Source organism: Lepisma saccharinum, chromosome 26 (genome assembly GCF_977018435.1).
Source record: "Lepisma saccharinum chromosome 26, izLepSacc3.1, whole genome shotgun sequence".
NCBI lineage: Eukaryota > Metazoa > Arthropoda > Insecta > Zygentoma > Lepismatidae > Lepisma > Lepisma saccharinum.
Genome location: NC_139254.1, coordinates 20385355 through 20402579, shown reverse-complemented (window position 1 = coordinate 20402579; position 17225 = coordinate 20385355). Strand labels below are relative to the sequence as shown.

General features: G+C 39.3%; 2 protein-coding genes across 4 annotated transcripts in view; one reads left to right on the top strand and one right to left on the bottom strand.

Moving 5' to 3' along the window:
- Window positions 1-15382, top strand: part of LOC145979478 (uncharacterized) — a 94957-nt gene extending 79575 nt beyond the window's left edge. For 2 of the 3 annotated variants that reach the window (XM_083112396.1, XM_083112395.1), the window contains one exon: window positions 11305-15381. In XM_083112396.1, the coding sequence (XP_082968522.1) occupies window positions 11305-11405 (101 nt within the window). In that variant the 3' untranslated portion in view covers window positions 11406-15381. Of the gene's footprint in view, window positions 1-11304 lie in introns of all 3 variants that reach the window. The other variant, XM_083112397.1, reaches the window with a different exon arrangement.
- LOC145979574 (uncharacterized) lies at window positions 11695-14420 on the bottom strand. The gene is made up of 2 exons (XM_083112547.1): window positions 13603-14420; window positions 11695-11713 (listed from the first exon to the last, which is right to left on the bottom strand). Exons 1-2 carry the CDS (start codon window positions 14418-14420, stop codon window positions 11695-11697), a joined length of 837 nt encoding a protein of 278 aa, XP_082968673.1.
- Window positions 15383-17225: the final 1843 nt, after the last annotated feature.

Here is a 17225-nt window from a genome sequence, read left to right as displayed (position 1 = left end):
CTATAACTTTAAACGATTTTTTTTTTTTACACAGAAGAAAATTTAAAATTTTGTTTTGCTCACACTGCTGAATGAAGTGTGTACAGGTGATCACGAGATTCCAAGATGGTGTCGATGCAGTGCATGTTATGGCTTGCCGAGTCGAAATCTTGTGTTTTGGTGCGAAGAAGGTTTCAAACAATGTTTGGAAAAACACCTCCAGCCAATGGCATTTTTGTTTGGTATGCTACATCTAGGATCCCTTTAACAACTGAGAACGCCTCATCCAGTCAGTTCGCTTCACATTTTTTCCAATTTTGTGATGCAAGCTGAAAAATGGCAGAAATTTGCACAGATGTTGACACCTCTTGCTGTTGCATTCCTTCTTTTGCCGCTCAGATTAGTTCAAGGGTCTCAAACCTATGTGGTAGAAGTTAAAGGTCGTTCTTAATAAAAGCTATTTTAAAAATTAAGCGAATGGTTTAAAAGGCATTTTTGAAGTGAAAATAGAGCTTTTAGTTATTTATAGCTCATTTAGGCATTTTTAGGTCCTATAGAATTCCAGTAGAGGGGTGCTGTTTACTTGAAATGCAAAGATCTCTAAACAGCATGCGTCTAGGACAGTGGTGTGGCGTTACTTTTTCAAACGTGTTACCGGCTATCAGTATGACAATTATCCCTGCTAGACGCTATCACCCCCGCCCGGTAAAGAAAATATGTCTTCGAGCTAGATATTTGTTCATTTCGTTCTTGTTTTGCAATCAGCACAGTGATTTAACCACAAACACTCCTAGAAAGAGACAGTTACCATGAAAATCCAATGAATAGTGGTCGATCCTTGTCAATTCTTCATCTGTCTGTTTCTTTGCAATGGACATTTCCACTTTGACATGAAAAACGTTTTAACCTTTTGGATCCCAAGCGTCTCGAACGAGATACCCAACTGTAACCCTCACGGTCCCAAGCGTCTCGATCGAGACGCTGTGTCAAGGTCGTAGTTTTTACGTTATAACTTTTCTATTTTTGGCTAGAATTTCGATTTTTTTCTTTTATATTGTTCCTAACACATGTATTTAACAGAAATGTTTCTTGCACCTTTTTTTTTCTTCATGAAAATGGAGGTGAAGAGGCGGGAAAAGGGACTTCTCTTTTCAAGGGAAAATATAAATTTCAAATATTTCAACAATTTTTAAAAATAATTTTTGGGGGTTTTCTCCCTTCCCCCTCCATATATACGCCAAATTTGCATAAATTTTGCATTTTGTGCATTTTGAAAATATTTTTGGGGGGGCGGGGGGAAACGCCATTTTTTTAAGAAAAGTATTTTTGAGGGGATTTCCCTCCTTTCCCCCTCCATATGTACGCCGAATGTGCATAAGTTATATATCGTCTGAATCTGTGATTCATTCTGCGTACAACGGTATATAGTTCATATCTCTAGGGCATTTAGTTTCTGAGCTATAGTCATTTCAAGGTACCGCTGCATTTTGAAGCTTGAATCAGTGGCGTGCCCACCATTCCTTTTGGGGGTACAACTCAAGTTACATTGGTCATACGATAATGATGCAAATATTTTTGTGTTCCTTACATGCCTCGATAATTTCTATGTGCATTTTGAACTTTTCATATCCTTTTTTTCGGGGGGCGGGGGGTGGCGAAACCCCATTTTTTTAAAAAAAAGTATTTTCAGGGGATTTCCCCCTTTCCCCCTCCATATATACGCCGAAGTTGCATAAATTATATATCGTCTGAATCTGTGATTCATTCTGCGTACAACGGTATATAGTTCATATCTCCAGGGCAAATAGTCTCTGAGCTAAAGTCATTTCAAGGTAACGCTGCATTTTGAAGCTTGAATCAGTGGCGTGCCGACCATTCCTTTTTGGGATGTACAACTCAAGTTACATTGGTCATATGATGATAATGCAAATATTTTTGTGTTCCTTATGCCAGCGATAATTTCTATGTGCATTTTGAACTTTTCAAATCCTTTTTTCGGGGGGGGGGGGGGGGAATCCCCATTTTTTAAAAAAAAAAGTATTTTCAGGAGATTTCCCCCCTTTCCCCCTCCATATATACGCCGAATTTGCATAAATTTCATATAGTCTGAATCTCTGGTTCATTCCGCGTACAACGGTATATCCCTCATCTCTCTAGGGCAATTAGTCTCCGATCTACACTCATTTTATTGAAACTCTGCATTTTGCTCAAAATCGGCTCGGGACCGAGAGGCTTACTTGTGAAAATGGCCTTGGGACTCAAAAGGTTAAATCCATTCATTTTAAAGATAACGACACAAACATGAGACCTGTAAAATATCTCGGCGATATTTGTTTCGGTTCTCGAGAAACATGCCTTCAAACACCGCTGAAATTCACCTACTACGTCACGGATTTGAAAACGTCCTCTCCACAGACAGAAGGTCCTCTGACGTCATCACTTAGAAATGCGTGCAGGCGGGGCTTCTGCTCGTCCCGTCAACTTAGCATGAGTCGCGGAATCGACAGCAAATTCACTTGCTACTGTGTAAAACAAGTATCTGACAACTTCCAGTGCAAAAATCTGTACTCCATTTCTTGGAGATGAATTATGCCCTAGCAGTATAGTAGTATTTGCTATAATTCAGCCACTCGGTAGTTTTCCCATTAGGGTGACAAAGCAAACCTTGTAACAGTCAACAATTTCTGCAATATAAGAGGTGATACGGTATAAAAAGGTACGGTGAGTTTTTAAATTTCCTGCAGTAAATGACAGTTTTCTTCAGTTAATATATATATATATATATATATATATATATATACATACAAATAATGAAGGAGACAGTAAACACTTACCACACGAATAGAAATAATTCAATATTTCGCGATCTGAGTCGCATTTTCAAGAAGGTAGATAAAAGATCGACGACACTTTGAGTAGAGGCACAGAATACTGACCGTAGCGTCTCTACGGTCAGTGTTGCCAGAAACAGTTGAAAGGAAACACGAAATACTTTAGCCAGTGTTTACTGTAAGGTGGGTGGGTAGTTTGGGGGAGGAGAGGAAAGAGTTACTGGTTGGCTAGGTTGAGTCCGGGGGGTATAGTGGCGTGCATGCCTGCTATATAGGCCCTTTCCCATCGCCTGCGGAAAGATGTCAGAGCGGGGGGGGGGGGGGGTAAAAGGTGGATGATGGCAACACGGAAGCAGTTATTGAAGGTGGTGTTATGGCTGTTGGTGTGGATGGCAACTGTGAAATCGGAGTTTTGGGTGGAGGACCGGTGATTATTTATCCTTAGATTCAAGGGGGTGGAGGTTTCGCCTAGGTAGAAGTTGCCGCAGATTTGACAGATGACAGTGTAAATTAGGTTGGATGAGTGGCAGGTGCCCTTAGGGTGAAGGGTGAACTCACCTGCCGCTGTAGGGATCAGGAGGGTGGGGGAGGTGATGAGTATGGGGCAGGTCTTGCATCTGGGTTTGTTGCACCTGTGGGCTGGGGGAAGGGGTGCGGAAGGGGTGGGGGTGTTTCGGACCAAGATGTTTTGGAGGTTGGGGGGGCGACGGAAGACGACCCTAGGTTTTTCCCGAAAGATGTCTCTGGTCTCGGGATCACTGTGCAGGATGGGGAGGAGGGAGTGGAGGGTATGTCTGATTTTCGTAATGTGAGGGTGGTATTGGGTGATCAGAGTTGGAGGGTTGGTTTTGGGTTGTTTGGTGCGGTTGTGGGAGTTAGCTCTAGTGATTTGTTTGTTGATGAGGGTGGAGGGGTAGCCACGGTTGGTTAGGGCTTGGTGCAGGCGTAGGTTGTAGTTTTGGTGGGATGAGGGGGATGAGTTGAGGCGCTGGCCTCTGAGGGCAAGGGAAAATGGGATGGCTTTTTTGGTGTGGTAGGGGTGTGAGCTGGAGTAGTGGAGATACTGGAGGTGGTTGGTTGGTTTGATATGTATGGATGTTTCCAAGTGGTCCACCACCACCCACTGACTGCACCTCCATCTTGAACCTTTTTTCATTCAACCATCCCATTTTCCCTTGCCCTCAGAGGCCAGCGCCTCAACTCATCCCCCTCATCCCACCAAAACTACAACCTACGCCTGCACCAAGCCCTAACCAACCGTGGCTACCCCTCCACCCTCATCAACAAACAAATCACTAGAGCTAACTCCCACAACCGCACCAAACAACCCAAAACCAACCCTCCAACTCTGATCACCCAATACCACCCTCACATTACGAAAATCAGACATACCCTCCACTCCCTCCTCCCCATCCTGCACAGTGATCCCGAGACCAGAGACATCTTTCGGGAAAAACCTAGGGTCGTCTTCCGTCGCCCCCCCAACCTCCAAAACATCTTGGTCCGAAACACCCCCACCCCTTCCGCACCCCTTCCCCCAGCCCACAGGTGCAACAAACCCAGATGCAAGACCTGCCCCATACTCATCACCTCCCCCACCCTCCTGATCCCTACAGCGGCAGGTGAGTTCACCCTTCACCCTAAGGGCACCTGCCACTCATCCAACCTAATTTACACTGTCATCTGTCAAATCTGCGGCAACTTCTACCTAGGCGAAACCTCCACCCCCTTGAATCTAAGGATAAATAATCACCGGTCCTCCACCCAAAACTCCGATTTCACAGTTGCCATCCACACCAACAGCCATAACACCACCTTCAATAACTGCTTCCGTGTTGCCATCATCCACCTTTTACCCCCCCCCCCCCCCGCTCTGACATCTTTCCGCAGGCGATGGGAAAGGGCCTATATAGCAGGCATGCACGCCACTATACCCCCCGGACTCAACCTAGCCAACCAGTAACTCTTTCCTCCCCGCTCTGACACATCTTTCCGCAGGCGATGGGAAGGGCCTATATAGCAGGCATGCATGCCACTATACCCCCCGGACTCAACCTAGCCAACCAGTAACTCTTTCCTCTCCTCCCCCAAACTACCCACCCACCTTACAGTAAACACTGGCAAAAGTATTTCGTGTTTCCTTTCAACTGTTTCTGGCAACACTGACCGTAGAGACGCTACGGTCAGTATTCTGTGCCTCTACTCAAAGTGTCGTCAATCTTTTATCTACCTTCTTGAAAATGCGACTCAGATCGCGAAATATTGAATTATTTCTATTCGTGTGGTAAGTGTTTACTGTCTTCTTCATTATTTGTATTTATCCGCCCTTCTGGCACCATTTCTAACCCTATTCCTGTGTATATATATATATATATATCAAATTTTTGTATTTAGCCTACTTTTACGTCTCTTTTCCGTTCACTTTGTTTAACCGCAACGATGAGAACGCATGGTTAATTTATTATGTATCATCTCTAACATCACATTTCTTCCCACTTTTGGCTAATCGCTACAATGAAGATGAATAACTACAAGCAGTATTCGAAGTCGGGGTGCAGGAGTACCCCCCCACACACACACACACACTACCACCAACTGCACAATGTAAGTATCACCCAAGCTGCCATGATAAGAGACGAACTTTTTCTTCTGTCCCATCTCATTTCGAAAACATTCACTTGTCCCATCTCCTTTTATGAGACGAGACGGAACATGCCTTGTCTCGTGAGCAATACTAACATTAACAAAGAAGCATCCCCCTAGCTGTCCCTAAAGTCTCGAGGTAACATCCTCACATGTAACAATTTCCAGTTCAATGAAATGTCACTCACAAGGAAACAGTCATGCCCAGGTCGAGAGTCAAACCTGGAACATGCGACTTCCTCAGATAAATCATGGATTTTGTGTATAATAATTACAACGCCAGTTCATTCCTGGTAATTTTGAATCTGCAGTTTGGTTTGCATATATAAGCAGGATAATATTTAGTTTTCGAGGGCTGTACCGTCGAAACGAGGAGTCAAAATAAAAATAATAAAAAAAGATATTAAGAAAGTTTTTTTTTTGTATTTATAATGATAAGCCTTTGCATACGTTGTTAATTCTATATTTTTCTAGACTTGAGACGAGAATGAGAATTGCCCTCCCAAACCGAGACGGATGTTTATAAATTGAGACGAGACTGTCAATGAGACATTTACAAATAAACACGAGACAGACATTTACAACTCTCAACGAGAACGAGACCAAGGTTGCCATGTCTCGTCTCGATAGGATCCTTAGTGGTGAAGTTGTGAACCAACCAATTAATGCGTTTGGGGTAACGAGATGAGGCGGCTTTTTCGCAGTACAAAATTCAAAATAATTATATCGTACCATTTCAGTATGGGATATTGTTATACACATGGGCAGATATATAGTTCACGGGGAGGAGGGATGGATCAACTTTTGGTATGATTAGAGTTGCTTTATTTCATAAGTAAAAATCCAGGACACTGCTGGCCGGAAGCTTGTTGGGGAGCATGGGGGAGGGGATGTTGGACCCGACAAAGTTGTGTGTTTGTAGTCACGAAGTCACGCTACTTAGTATTGATACTTTTCTGTTCATCTTGTGTCACTACGTTTTTAAGAACCAAATTTCTTTAATATGATTCGAGGGGGGAAAAAATAACTGATTTAAGAGTCTCAATGCAGTTCATTATCACAGAAATTCCGAAACTATCAGGATATTGGTCAGCAGTCCCATCTGGTGTGTGGAATTACGAAATTTCCTTCCCACCCGTATCCCATCCTATACGTCTCTAATTTAAGAGAATGAAATAAGTCCGAAGGAATTTTTTATGAACAAGCGGATAGAAAAAGGATGGTAATTTTAGTGAACCAAAACAAGAGAGGGGGGGGGGGTTGGACCCGTTAAATCCCCCTTAAATACGCCCATGGCTATACACATTATTTCCTTGTAATGATTATACATAAACTAAGTATAGATATGTACTGTGCAACTAATGTAATCTTCTCAGTATATTTTCTCTTATCTGCACAAAAATATTGATCATAATTTGCGCAACAGAAATGGAACAGAAACTGAAATTGCTTTATGGAAAAGAAAGTTAAATAGGCTTTATAAATAAAGTGAAGAATGTGAAAATTCCTATTTTGCACTGCATAGGTTACGGTAAATATCGATAAATATAAGTTTAAAAAATATTTTTCAGTGTCTGGTCAGCAACAAATTTTATAAGCAATATTTTTCGCATGGCCTGAAAACACACACGCAGATGAACCCTTTCATTTATCTTCACGTGAGCAGCACGGATATTTCATGGAAGAATGATCATTACAAAGCATAGCTTTCCTTTCTCCTATCGCTCCTTCTTCCATTATTTAAATCGGTACAAATTTGTAAAACTGCTGCACGTGTTTGCTCACCGTGGGCTACCGATCCGGAACTGGACGCTCGAAGCAGACGACAAACTAGCTCTCCCTAAGGAGTGACGTAGTAACATGGCGGCGGCGTGTTTTCAGCGCAACGCTAGCCTCGCGACTTTGGAAGTCTCGTTTCTGCCTTAAACTGAACGCAGAGAAACGCGAGAACTTGCAGGGGTCATTTTTCCAAGGTGTAGTTTTTAAAATTGTTGTAAAAAAAATTGAGTGGAAATGTCCATTAGGTGCGAAGGGGAAGAAGAAGAAGAACCACACTTTTCTCGGGTCAGTTTGACGTTTGTGTGGTGAGCACTGAGCAGACGAGAGAACTCCGCTTCTTTGTACAAGGGAAGCCCAACTGTACGTACTACTGTTGCCAACTTAGTATTTTGGAGCAAGGTTTGTCCAAATCACAAATCACACCAAGGAACTATATTTTTGTCTATTACCTAACTGGTCTCAGTTGTAGTTCAATCCAGCCTTGGCTCTGCAGTCTACCTCTAGTTGCTTCACAGAAATGGTATTCCTATTTTAGGCGGGATTTAGCTATTTTCTGCCAATCCGATGTGACAACACTGGCTGATCCGGTACGTCTTAATGGCAACAGGGCCCCTTAACAGGCATATGAATAACCCCATAGCACACTATGCTCCAAAGTCCTACCTGCTCTTTCCTTGCATTGGCGCCCTCTTCTCCCTTGTTGCCTCTTCAGGGTAGCGAACGGCCTCCCTCTTCGCTTCTGTCGGCTGCAGAAAAAATGTCCTAGGCAATATCTACTCGACGGCAACGGTGTTCATTAAGGTATTTAACAATGTTGTCATTTTATTGCAACAACTTTTTAATTCTTTACATTTTGTTGTTACCTGCGGTAACACAGGCTACATGCCTCTGGTCTACGACGTAGCCAAAAAAAAACTAGAAAAGACCTAGTTATCAGAGTATTAAGTTTATATCTGTGTAAAGAAGTCCATTTTTCCTGCTTAAATATTTACAGCAGAATTAATCAATTTTCCATGATTTGGGTAACTCACAGGATAATTCAGTCTTCAGAAGGTGTTGCATCAGTAAATCAATTCTAAATTTTATGTTTAAGAGTTAATTTCACATTTTGCAGTTCATTTCGTGACAAAACATGGTAGCAGAAAGCACCTTGCACCTTTCAAAAACATGAAAAATTGACATTATAATGTGTTATTTCACATTTTGTGTTTTCGTCAAAAACGAAATTATCGTCACAAAAGAAAATTGTCATGCTGGAAGACAATATGTAACATTAAAAAGTAAATCTTGATAAACATTGTAACTAGGGCCGAGCTGTGTGTTGGTATTAATGGTTACAATATTGGTTCAGATTTCATCACTGTTAGCAGCTGGGAATTTTTCCATGTCTGTATCCTTCAGTGTGTGCAAAATGCCAATAATTGTTTTATCATAATTGTTCCCATGGCCATCGCAAGAAGTTTGAATAACAGAAGTAATAACAATAATGATTATTAATTAATAATAATAATTAAAATTTCATACTCCCTCTGTCCCACAATTATTGTCCGGTACACCTTTGTTTGTTGTCTCATAATAATTGCCCGATATTCAAACTGTAACATTGGTGTATACAGAAGATGAACATGAAACAAGGGAATGAGTCCTACAACTTTACTACTCAAGGATCAGTACAAATTGTGCTTTCCATCTGCCTCTTCGTCTGTCATTCCTGTACTACCATTTTGGCATACCAGACTATAATTATGGGACAGAGGGAGTAATAAATAACTAATTGATTCCAAACTTATTATTATTATTATTGCTGTCCTTAAATCCTTGAGGGGGCTTTTGTACTCTATCCATCAGTGTGAATATGCAGCACAACTGAATTTTTTTTTGTTCTTTTTTCTCTCGTTTCATGCAGTGTGTACTGAAAAGCACAGCTATCATATTTTGTAATCAAATTTCAGATACCTGAAAAAAAGCTTTAAAAGTAAGAGAGAGAGAGCGAAATTTTAGTCATAAAGTTTATGTTGTTTGACCATTCACTTAAAATGTGGAAACCAGTTATTATTTGGATTAAATGGTAAAGCATAACCTGGTGCCTGTATTGTAACCTAAATTTTTCTATCTGTTTGAATACTAAGTGGACTTTATTTCTATTAATAACAATAAAACTAACAAACGTTCTGCTATTTTGTATGCAATAAGTGATGTCAATGGGAAGGGGGTCTATAGACCAGTTCAATCCCACTTTCCGACACTCATATTGTTCCTATACTTATCAAACATCATGATATACAACCGCTATGCACTATACAAGCATGTGCTTTATAGACCGCATATAGGTTAAAAAAGGGTGATTTAAACCCTTATCGAACAGGGAATTTAAAAGTTGGAATTGAAATTTCGGGACAATCACAAGGGAATTTTCTGTCTGATTCATGGTTCAGAACAGCACTGGAAAGAGGTCTCGGGTGGGCTGCGATTCTGAGAATAAAACCAGTTTCGCTCAAATTTCAAGAATTCAGAATGTTTGAAAATTCTAGCTCCATCATTTCAGAATTGTCTCTCTTGAATTTTTGTGAAACTGCAAATATTTTTTTGAAAATGTGCAACAAATTTTAGTTTCTGAACTCCCATTAATCCAACATGCCAAAAGTTTCGGGGAGGGTTTGAACCCTAAACCCTTCCCTCCCTCTAAATATGGCCATGCTGTTCATCATGTGATCTATCCATGTTGGTGCAATAACTATGGTAGAACCCCGATTTTACATTTTTAACAGTGTGTTATTTTAGTATGGTAAGGAGTAGTTAGAAACAAGTACGTACATTTTGAAGACAAACTCGCAAAGTTTTTTTGGAAGCAGTTATAGCTCAGTATAGTGCAGTATAGCTCCCCATGAGCTCTGTTTGTTGCATGGAGAATGTCTAGCCTGTATTCAATCTCCCTCCATGTGTTCTGTATCATCTGAGGGGTTACAGAAGCAAGAGCATTCCGAATTCGGTCCTACAGTTCTTGTAGATCTTGGAGTTCCTATCTGCCTGCTCGCCTCCCGTATTGACTTCCGTGGGCTACGTGTGAAACAATATCTTATTGACTTGACATGCTCATCTGACACTCGGGGTTTAGCGCAACCATGACGTTTCACCACACTCCCTGTCAATAAAAATTGTTCCTTCCATGCCTCGATGTTGTTACGTTATGGTGGATCCTTGTAAAGTTGTAAAACACACAGCGAGAGTTTTGTTGCACAACATTTTTTTGTTCGAGCAACACTAGCAGGGTGCGAAATCCTGGGGGATTCCCCTCCCCCACCACCAACAGTCTTGGCCTCAGAAATCCCCACCACCAAAAGTTTCCAGGGGGGAGAGTTTTTGTTATAAGAAACAAAAGATAAGCAATTACTTTTAATTTCAAATATAGTAAGAATAATATTGAAAACACACACAAATTATAGTAGTTGTGATGCATTCTCTCTCAAGAGATCATTAATTAACAAATCTACATCAATACGCACAATAAAAATAAAACAAGAATGCAAGAAAATAATGACCATGAAATCTAATTGATTTATATTAACATGAAGCACAAACTAAACAAAAACTTACACATAATAAAACCACTTCAACTATTTCATAATTTATTAATATCTTGACAAGTTAGTAAAGGAATTAGTTAGCTGCTTTGCAATATCTGATATGTGTACAAGTAACAAATTAATTTCCTTTATGTAATTATTAATAATAATAGTAATAATAATAATATATTTTAATTTAGTAATTTATTTTTACTTTTAATAACACTACAAATATGTATATCCTATAATTTACACATATGTTTGTGGGGGAGGGAGTCTGTAGATGAAGAACTTTCTCCCCCCCACCAGTTTTCAATGATTTCGCACCCTGAACACTTTCCACCGCTAGTTGTACTTGTATGAAAATTTGCTGAACCAAACTCACAAATGTACTTTTGCTTTTGCAATGCTTTGTAAACAAATAGCTTGGTTTGTTAAAATGTAATAACGATTTGAAAACAGTCAGTTACAATCCAAACATCTTGTATTTATATATTATTTACTTTCAGGTGTGTGTTACAATATAACAAACAATGGGACGACACCTGCAGTGTTGGTATATGTACGAATGAAAGACGACTCAAATGTGATTGAGAATGGCAGCATATGAAGATTCATTGAGTGGAACTAAAAGATACCTAGCATATAAATGATAGCGCGTAAGACTTCTAAAGCCATGAAAATTTAAAAGATTTACAGTGTGTGGTGTTTGTTTCCTATTTCCTTTTCATTTTTTATGTTAGTTTCCCAGACTTTCTCTTTCAAGATATATACTGTATATGAATTTTCTTGATCTTTGTATATCAGGTAAGGTGGTTCATCCTTCTAAAACATTATTCTTATGTAAAATGATGTTCAGATCAAGTTAGAGTCAATTCAAAGTTGTATTAAATATAACATTACTGTAACATTACAATACTGTAAGATTTAACAAAGTTAGATAATTTATTGCAATGTTAATATGATCAAATATTCTACAAAATGTACTTCACATCCATTTCAGTTTTATAACTACTTTCATCTTGTAAACAGAATTACGTACGTTCATAAACATAAATTGTACGTTTACAAGCTATCATTACATTTAAAATGTGTGTTGTAAACCAGAAATTCTTCTTTGTTTGTAAGTATATATATTACTTCATAAAAAACCAAATACTGAACAGTTCTAACAGTCTTAAGTATTAAAAAGTAAAAACCAGAACATGCGTTAAATTTCTTGTTCAAAATCATGCACGACTGAGTTTTCGAAGTAAATGCCACGCTTAGACATACTTCTGCATTCTAAATATCAACAATATTTGTGTTAGTGCTTTAAGAAATAAGGTTTTAGTTCTATTTTTGCATTTGGTACCAAACCCAAGTGGGTGTTTCTTGATACATATATGATGTCATTTTTCCTGCTTGATCATCACCATTATCCTTCCAGAAACACGGCCTATTTTTAACAAAACATTACCAGTCCCAGTTGTACCACATTGCACTAAGAACTATTGTAAAATGCTAATGGAGCATTTGTAATACGTTTCCACACTTTCTCATGTTGTGATGCGTATTAAATGTCAGATAGCAACTTTGGAAAACAAGCAATTCTGTTGCTTCACTTTTCACTGTTTTCCGCCATCTTGTCGTCGTCTTTCAATAGTGCCAGGTCCTGATTTTCCATGAATACAATGGTTATTGGCCAGACACTTATGTACTGGAAAAAATCTTGTTTTAAATGTATAAATACGGAGAAACTAGTACTCACTTTTAGCCGCGAAGCTGTTTTTTCTTTTTCGATTCATTTCAGTTGCCACTGCCACCATCCTCGTTGGAACTTGCTCTACTGTTGCTTGCGTGCGTCTTTTGTTTGTAGTTCTCTGGCTGCCGCTAGGTGTGCTGTTGTTAACTGTGCGTCTGGGTTTGTGTCGTCTGCTATTTCTGGGCGATAACTGTTGTAGTAGGGGAATCCAAGTGTGGTGCTCTTGCCCGCTATCGATGTTTAGCTCATGCGGGAAGTGCATTATGGCGTGCGTTTCCTTGATTTTGGTGTCTACGAGCGTGTGGGCAGTGTGTTTGACTTGAACCTTTTGAATTTTATGGCTGTTGTATTTGATATGTTTAGCAAGACCAGTAGTGGGTTGGGCTTTTTTTGCATCTGGTAGGTGCTGTTGGATTCTTTCATTGACAGATCTGATGGACCTGCCGATGTAATGTGCCTTGCATTCACACTCTGCATCGTATTCACCTGGGTTATCAAGGGGGGAGAAAGGAAGTACCGTTTGTGTTTGTTCAGTTTATCAGCTATTTTGGAATTGGGTTTGTGCACTACTTTGATGCCATATGGGAGAAGGGCTTTGGATATGCGGTTGGAAGTGGTGGGATGGCAAACCATTTATATTGGACGCTGGGGGTTGATTGTGGTAGGTTAGGGTGCCTGACCTGTATTTCCACTTTACTGCACCAAGTGGAAAGTTGTGCTTCAGTGTAGCCATGTTTCAGGGCTATTTCAGTGATGGTGGCTATCTCCTCTCGTAGATCCTCTTCTCTGCAACAGTAGGAGAAGGCTCTTCGATAAAAGTTCAGCCACACATTGGCTTTTTGCAGGGAGGGGGTGGCTGGAGAGAACATGTATGTACTGGTTGCCTGCATTCGGTTTTCTGTAGACAGTGGTTGTGAATTTGTTAAGTGCACGGCTGATGGTGATGTCATGTTTTTCTTGTTCTACGGTGAAATTGAGCCTGGGGTGGATGCTATTTAGCGTGTTCACTAGAAGGTTGATTTCTTCTGTCTTTTTATATATGACTATTGTGTCGTCCGCATACCTTCTATATCGGATGTATTGTAGTTCTGGAGTGTGGAGTATCTCTTTTTCAGCCAGGTGCTTGACAATGTTGCCTAAAGGAGCTGATAGTGGGTTGCCCATCGCAAGGCCCTGGGACTGATTGTAGAATTTATCCTGAAACTGAAAGTAATTGTGTTTTAGACAAACTTCCAATAGCCTGGTTATCTCTTGTACCTGTAGAGCAGGGATTCTGTTTGTTGTCAGCCATCTTTCAACTGAACGCAGCGCTAGGTCTATGGGGATTGAACTGTACATATCTACTATGTCAATGCTGGCTAATTTTGCACTGTCAGCTTGCACTATTGAAGTCACCAGATTTTTATCATCGGCACTGTTGCGGAACACACATGTTAGTTTGTTGTCGAATTGAGATATTTTGTTTTTTAGCCAGTTTGTTAGATGGACCGTGGGGTAACGGAAGCCAGCTATTATAAGGTGCATGGGGATTCCAGGTTTATGAGTTTTAGGAATGCCATAGGCAATGGCAGGTGAAGGGTGGGGGTTGGAAAGGAATTTGTGCTCTTGTTCACTGAGTATGACACTAGATTTCACTGCATTTTTCACAATTCTATTGTACCTGTTTGTGGGGTCCTTTTTGATGACACTGTACGAGTCACTGTTTAGTTTGTCTATTACTTTCGTAAAGTAATCGCCCTTGTGCATGATTACAAACTGGTTCGTTTTGGCAGATTTTAGACACGAAACTTCATTGGTGTTCAGCCATTTGCCAAACTCGGAGAGGACAGAAGAGATTTCTTGGTGCACTGGATTAGGTTTCCTGGTTTCACTGTTGGTCATCACTTTTTGAAAAATTCCGGCTGCTGACGTTCTGATGTTTTCCGAATCTTGGGGTTTGGGGCAAAACAAGCTGCTTTTTCTGCCGCGCATATGAGGTCGAGGGTGGGGGGCTTACTGTTTTGTACGTTAAACTTTTCACCGTAGGCAAGAAGTTCTTTGAATTTGTATGAAATTAAATGTATAACTGAGAAAATGTTCGTATTGTACAAAAGTATAATAAAAATTAAATTTACATATTATAAGTTATCATTTATGAAATCTGTTAAATGAGTTTTTCAGACCTGGTTTGTACAATATTGTATGACCCATAACTGGTCTTTTGATGATGGACAATTTGTAACATGTGGACTACTAGTAATGCCACAGATAAAACAATATCAAATGTCCAAAAGTGGAATTATTCATCGGAAGTATCCAACATATTTAACAAATATCTTACTTTTACACCAAAATGAATGAAATCAGGAAAAATCTCCTTGCAAGTTAAATTTGTCGTACAAACCAACTTGTAAATAATACATCAGATACATTTCACTTTCTCAGTCTGTTTGCATATAAATTAAAATAAATAATTTAGATATTTATTTCTTAAAATAAAATGGACATGGTGGCTCAGTCGGTAATGTGTCCGACTACCATGCTGAAGGTCCCGGGTTCGATCCCTGGCTGGTTCAAATCTGGGAACTTTTCTATTGGAAGCAGCCCCGGTGCCCACCCAGCGTCGAATAACATGGGTACCTGGGGGAAACCCTGGGGGGTAAAGGCAGTCAGGGGCATGATGCTGATCACATCACCCCCACTCACGACTGGATCAAGAAAGTGTGGGGCATTATGCCCACACCCCCTATACGCCTTCATGGCGTGGTGCTAAGCACAGGGGAGCACTACCTTTTTTTGTTTTTTAAAATTATTATGCGAAAATATTTTTTCGTGGAATAAGCTCAACTATTAATAAAAATTATGGGAAATGCACCTTTCCACATTCAAAGTTTTGTAACTATATGACGACATTGTCATACTGACACTCAACAAGGGCTAGAATCCATGCATGTGATTTATGCTTTAAATTGTAATTGCAATACACTTTACGTTATGTGGATATAGTAAATATTTAGTTGAACTTGAAATTCTTGTAAAGAAAATTAAATATGTGTGATCATATGTGCACAATATAAGTTTGAAGACTCCTTGTCAAAGCCAACTGGCTTGTGAAATAAATTATGAAATATGAACACAAAATATCTGAAGCGTAAATGTGACACATTAATCATCATAACATATATATGCTTAAAACATAAAAAATCATGTATGCACTTTCATTTTTATGAAATAAAAATATGAAAAGATAAATAACATATTTTGTGTTGTTACACAACATTTGTCGAGTCAATATTACATGTTTCTTTATACCGTATGAATATATATATATATATGATTATGTCATATCAAAAATCAATTTACTAGGTAAAAATAATATACCCAAATAAAATTTACATGTACTAGAAAAATTATACATGACCATGCACTGTGTGTTAGCATCTTATACCATAACACATTGCACAGAACAATTAATCATAAATTAAAACTTTCCAATCAAAATATAATAAATGATAGAGAAATTCATTACAGAATAATCTGACATGACCATACATTACATTTTTTAAGTTAAATCACAAATACATAACACCACTGTTGTCTAGAAAAACAATTGTATTGTGTGATGTTGAAAAATACATTAGGGATCATTGAGAAAATTTCTTTTCAATAGTCACATGCATTGAAAGAATATATTTATATCAATACACGATAGGTATTTGTCATACGTTATTCCATACTATATGTGAATAAACAAATAAAATATAATGTGATACACATACACAAGAAAAGATAATTCTCGAGCTGACACAAAGTAACTTGTCATGATTTTAACCCATATGTGTTTTAGCATTTAAAAGGGCTAAAATATTCTTAAAAGAATCATGACAAAAAAAATAAACGTTTTTATTAATATTATGTGTCCTCCTCCGTAGCCGAGCGGGTTAAGGCGTTCACTCATCTTGAGATCGTTCGCTGCGGGACAGCGTAGGTTCGAATCCAGCTCTGGTCGGAATTTATTCAGCCTACGTATAGGGCCGGTGGCAACCCACCATCGTGAGGAAATTGGGGAGCTCCGAATAAGTGAGCGGTAACCCGGTCGAGAAGACCTACAACGGCTGGGCGTTCGACGGGCTGACCACCCGTCACCCCAATACTGGTCTCAGATCTCGACGCTATAACAGGTGACGGAGGAACAGTGTGGGAGGGAGACCAGCAGTCGGTAGGTAAGCCAAGGCTCTCAAGGGCTGTCGCGCTGTGGGTTATTATTATTAATATTATGTAAATTTCTAGCATTGTGCTGAATGGAAGAAATATTTAGAATAATCTCGTATGTGTTTTAGCATTTAAAAGGGCTAAAATATTCTTAAAAGAATCATGACAAAAAATAAACGTTTTTATTAATATTATGTAATATTATAATTTTTATCCTGCGATTGACCAATACTGTTATTCATCAGATAATACACCTTATGGTATCACATCCATCTGGCAATGTTGTAAAATCCCTTAATTGAAAGTCATTAAAATTTGATTAACAACTACTGCTGAAATGTGAGCAAAGATCCGTTTACCAGCCATATCTTATCAATGTGCTCAGAACGCAGTGTTACATGTACTTCACTGGCAATAGCTACATCACCATCATTGCAGGATTATATCCGAGTGGCATACTCAACACTATTAATAATACCTACAACGTCCATTGTA

Bases quoted from the DNA above. Each gene is read 5' to 3' on its own strand.
- LOC145979574 (XM_083112547.1), bottom strand. From the start codon at position 14,420: ATGACCAACAGTGAAACCAGGAAACCTAATCCAGTGCACCAAGAAATC.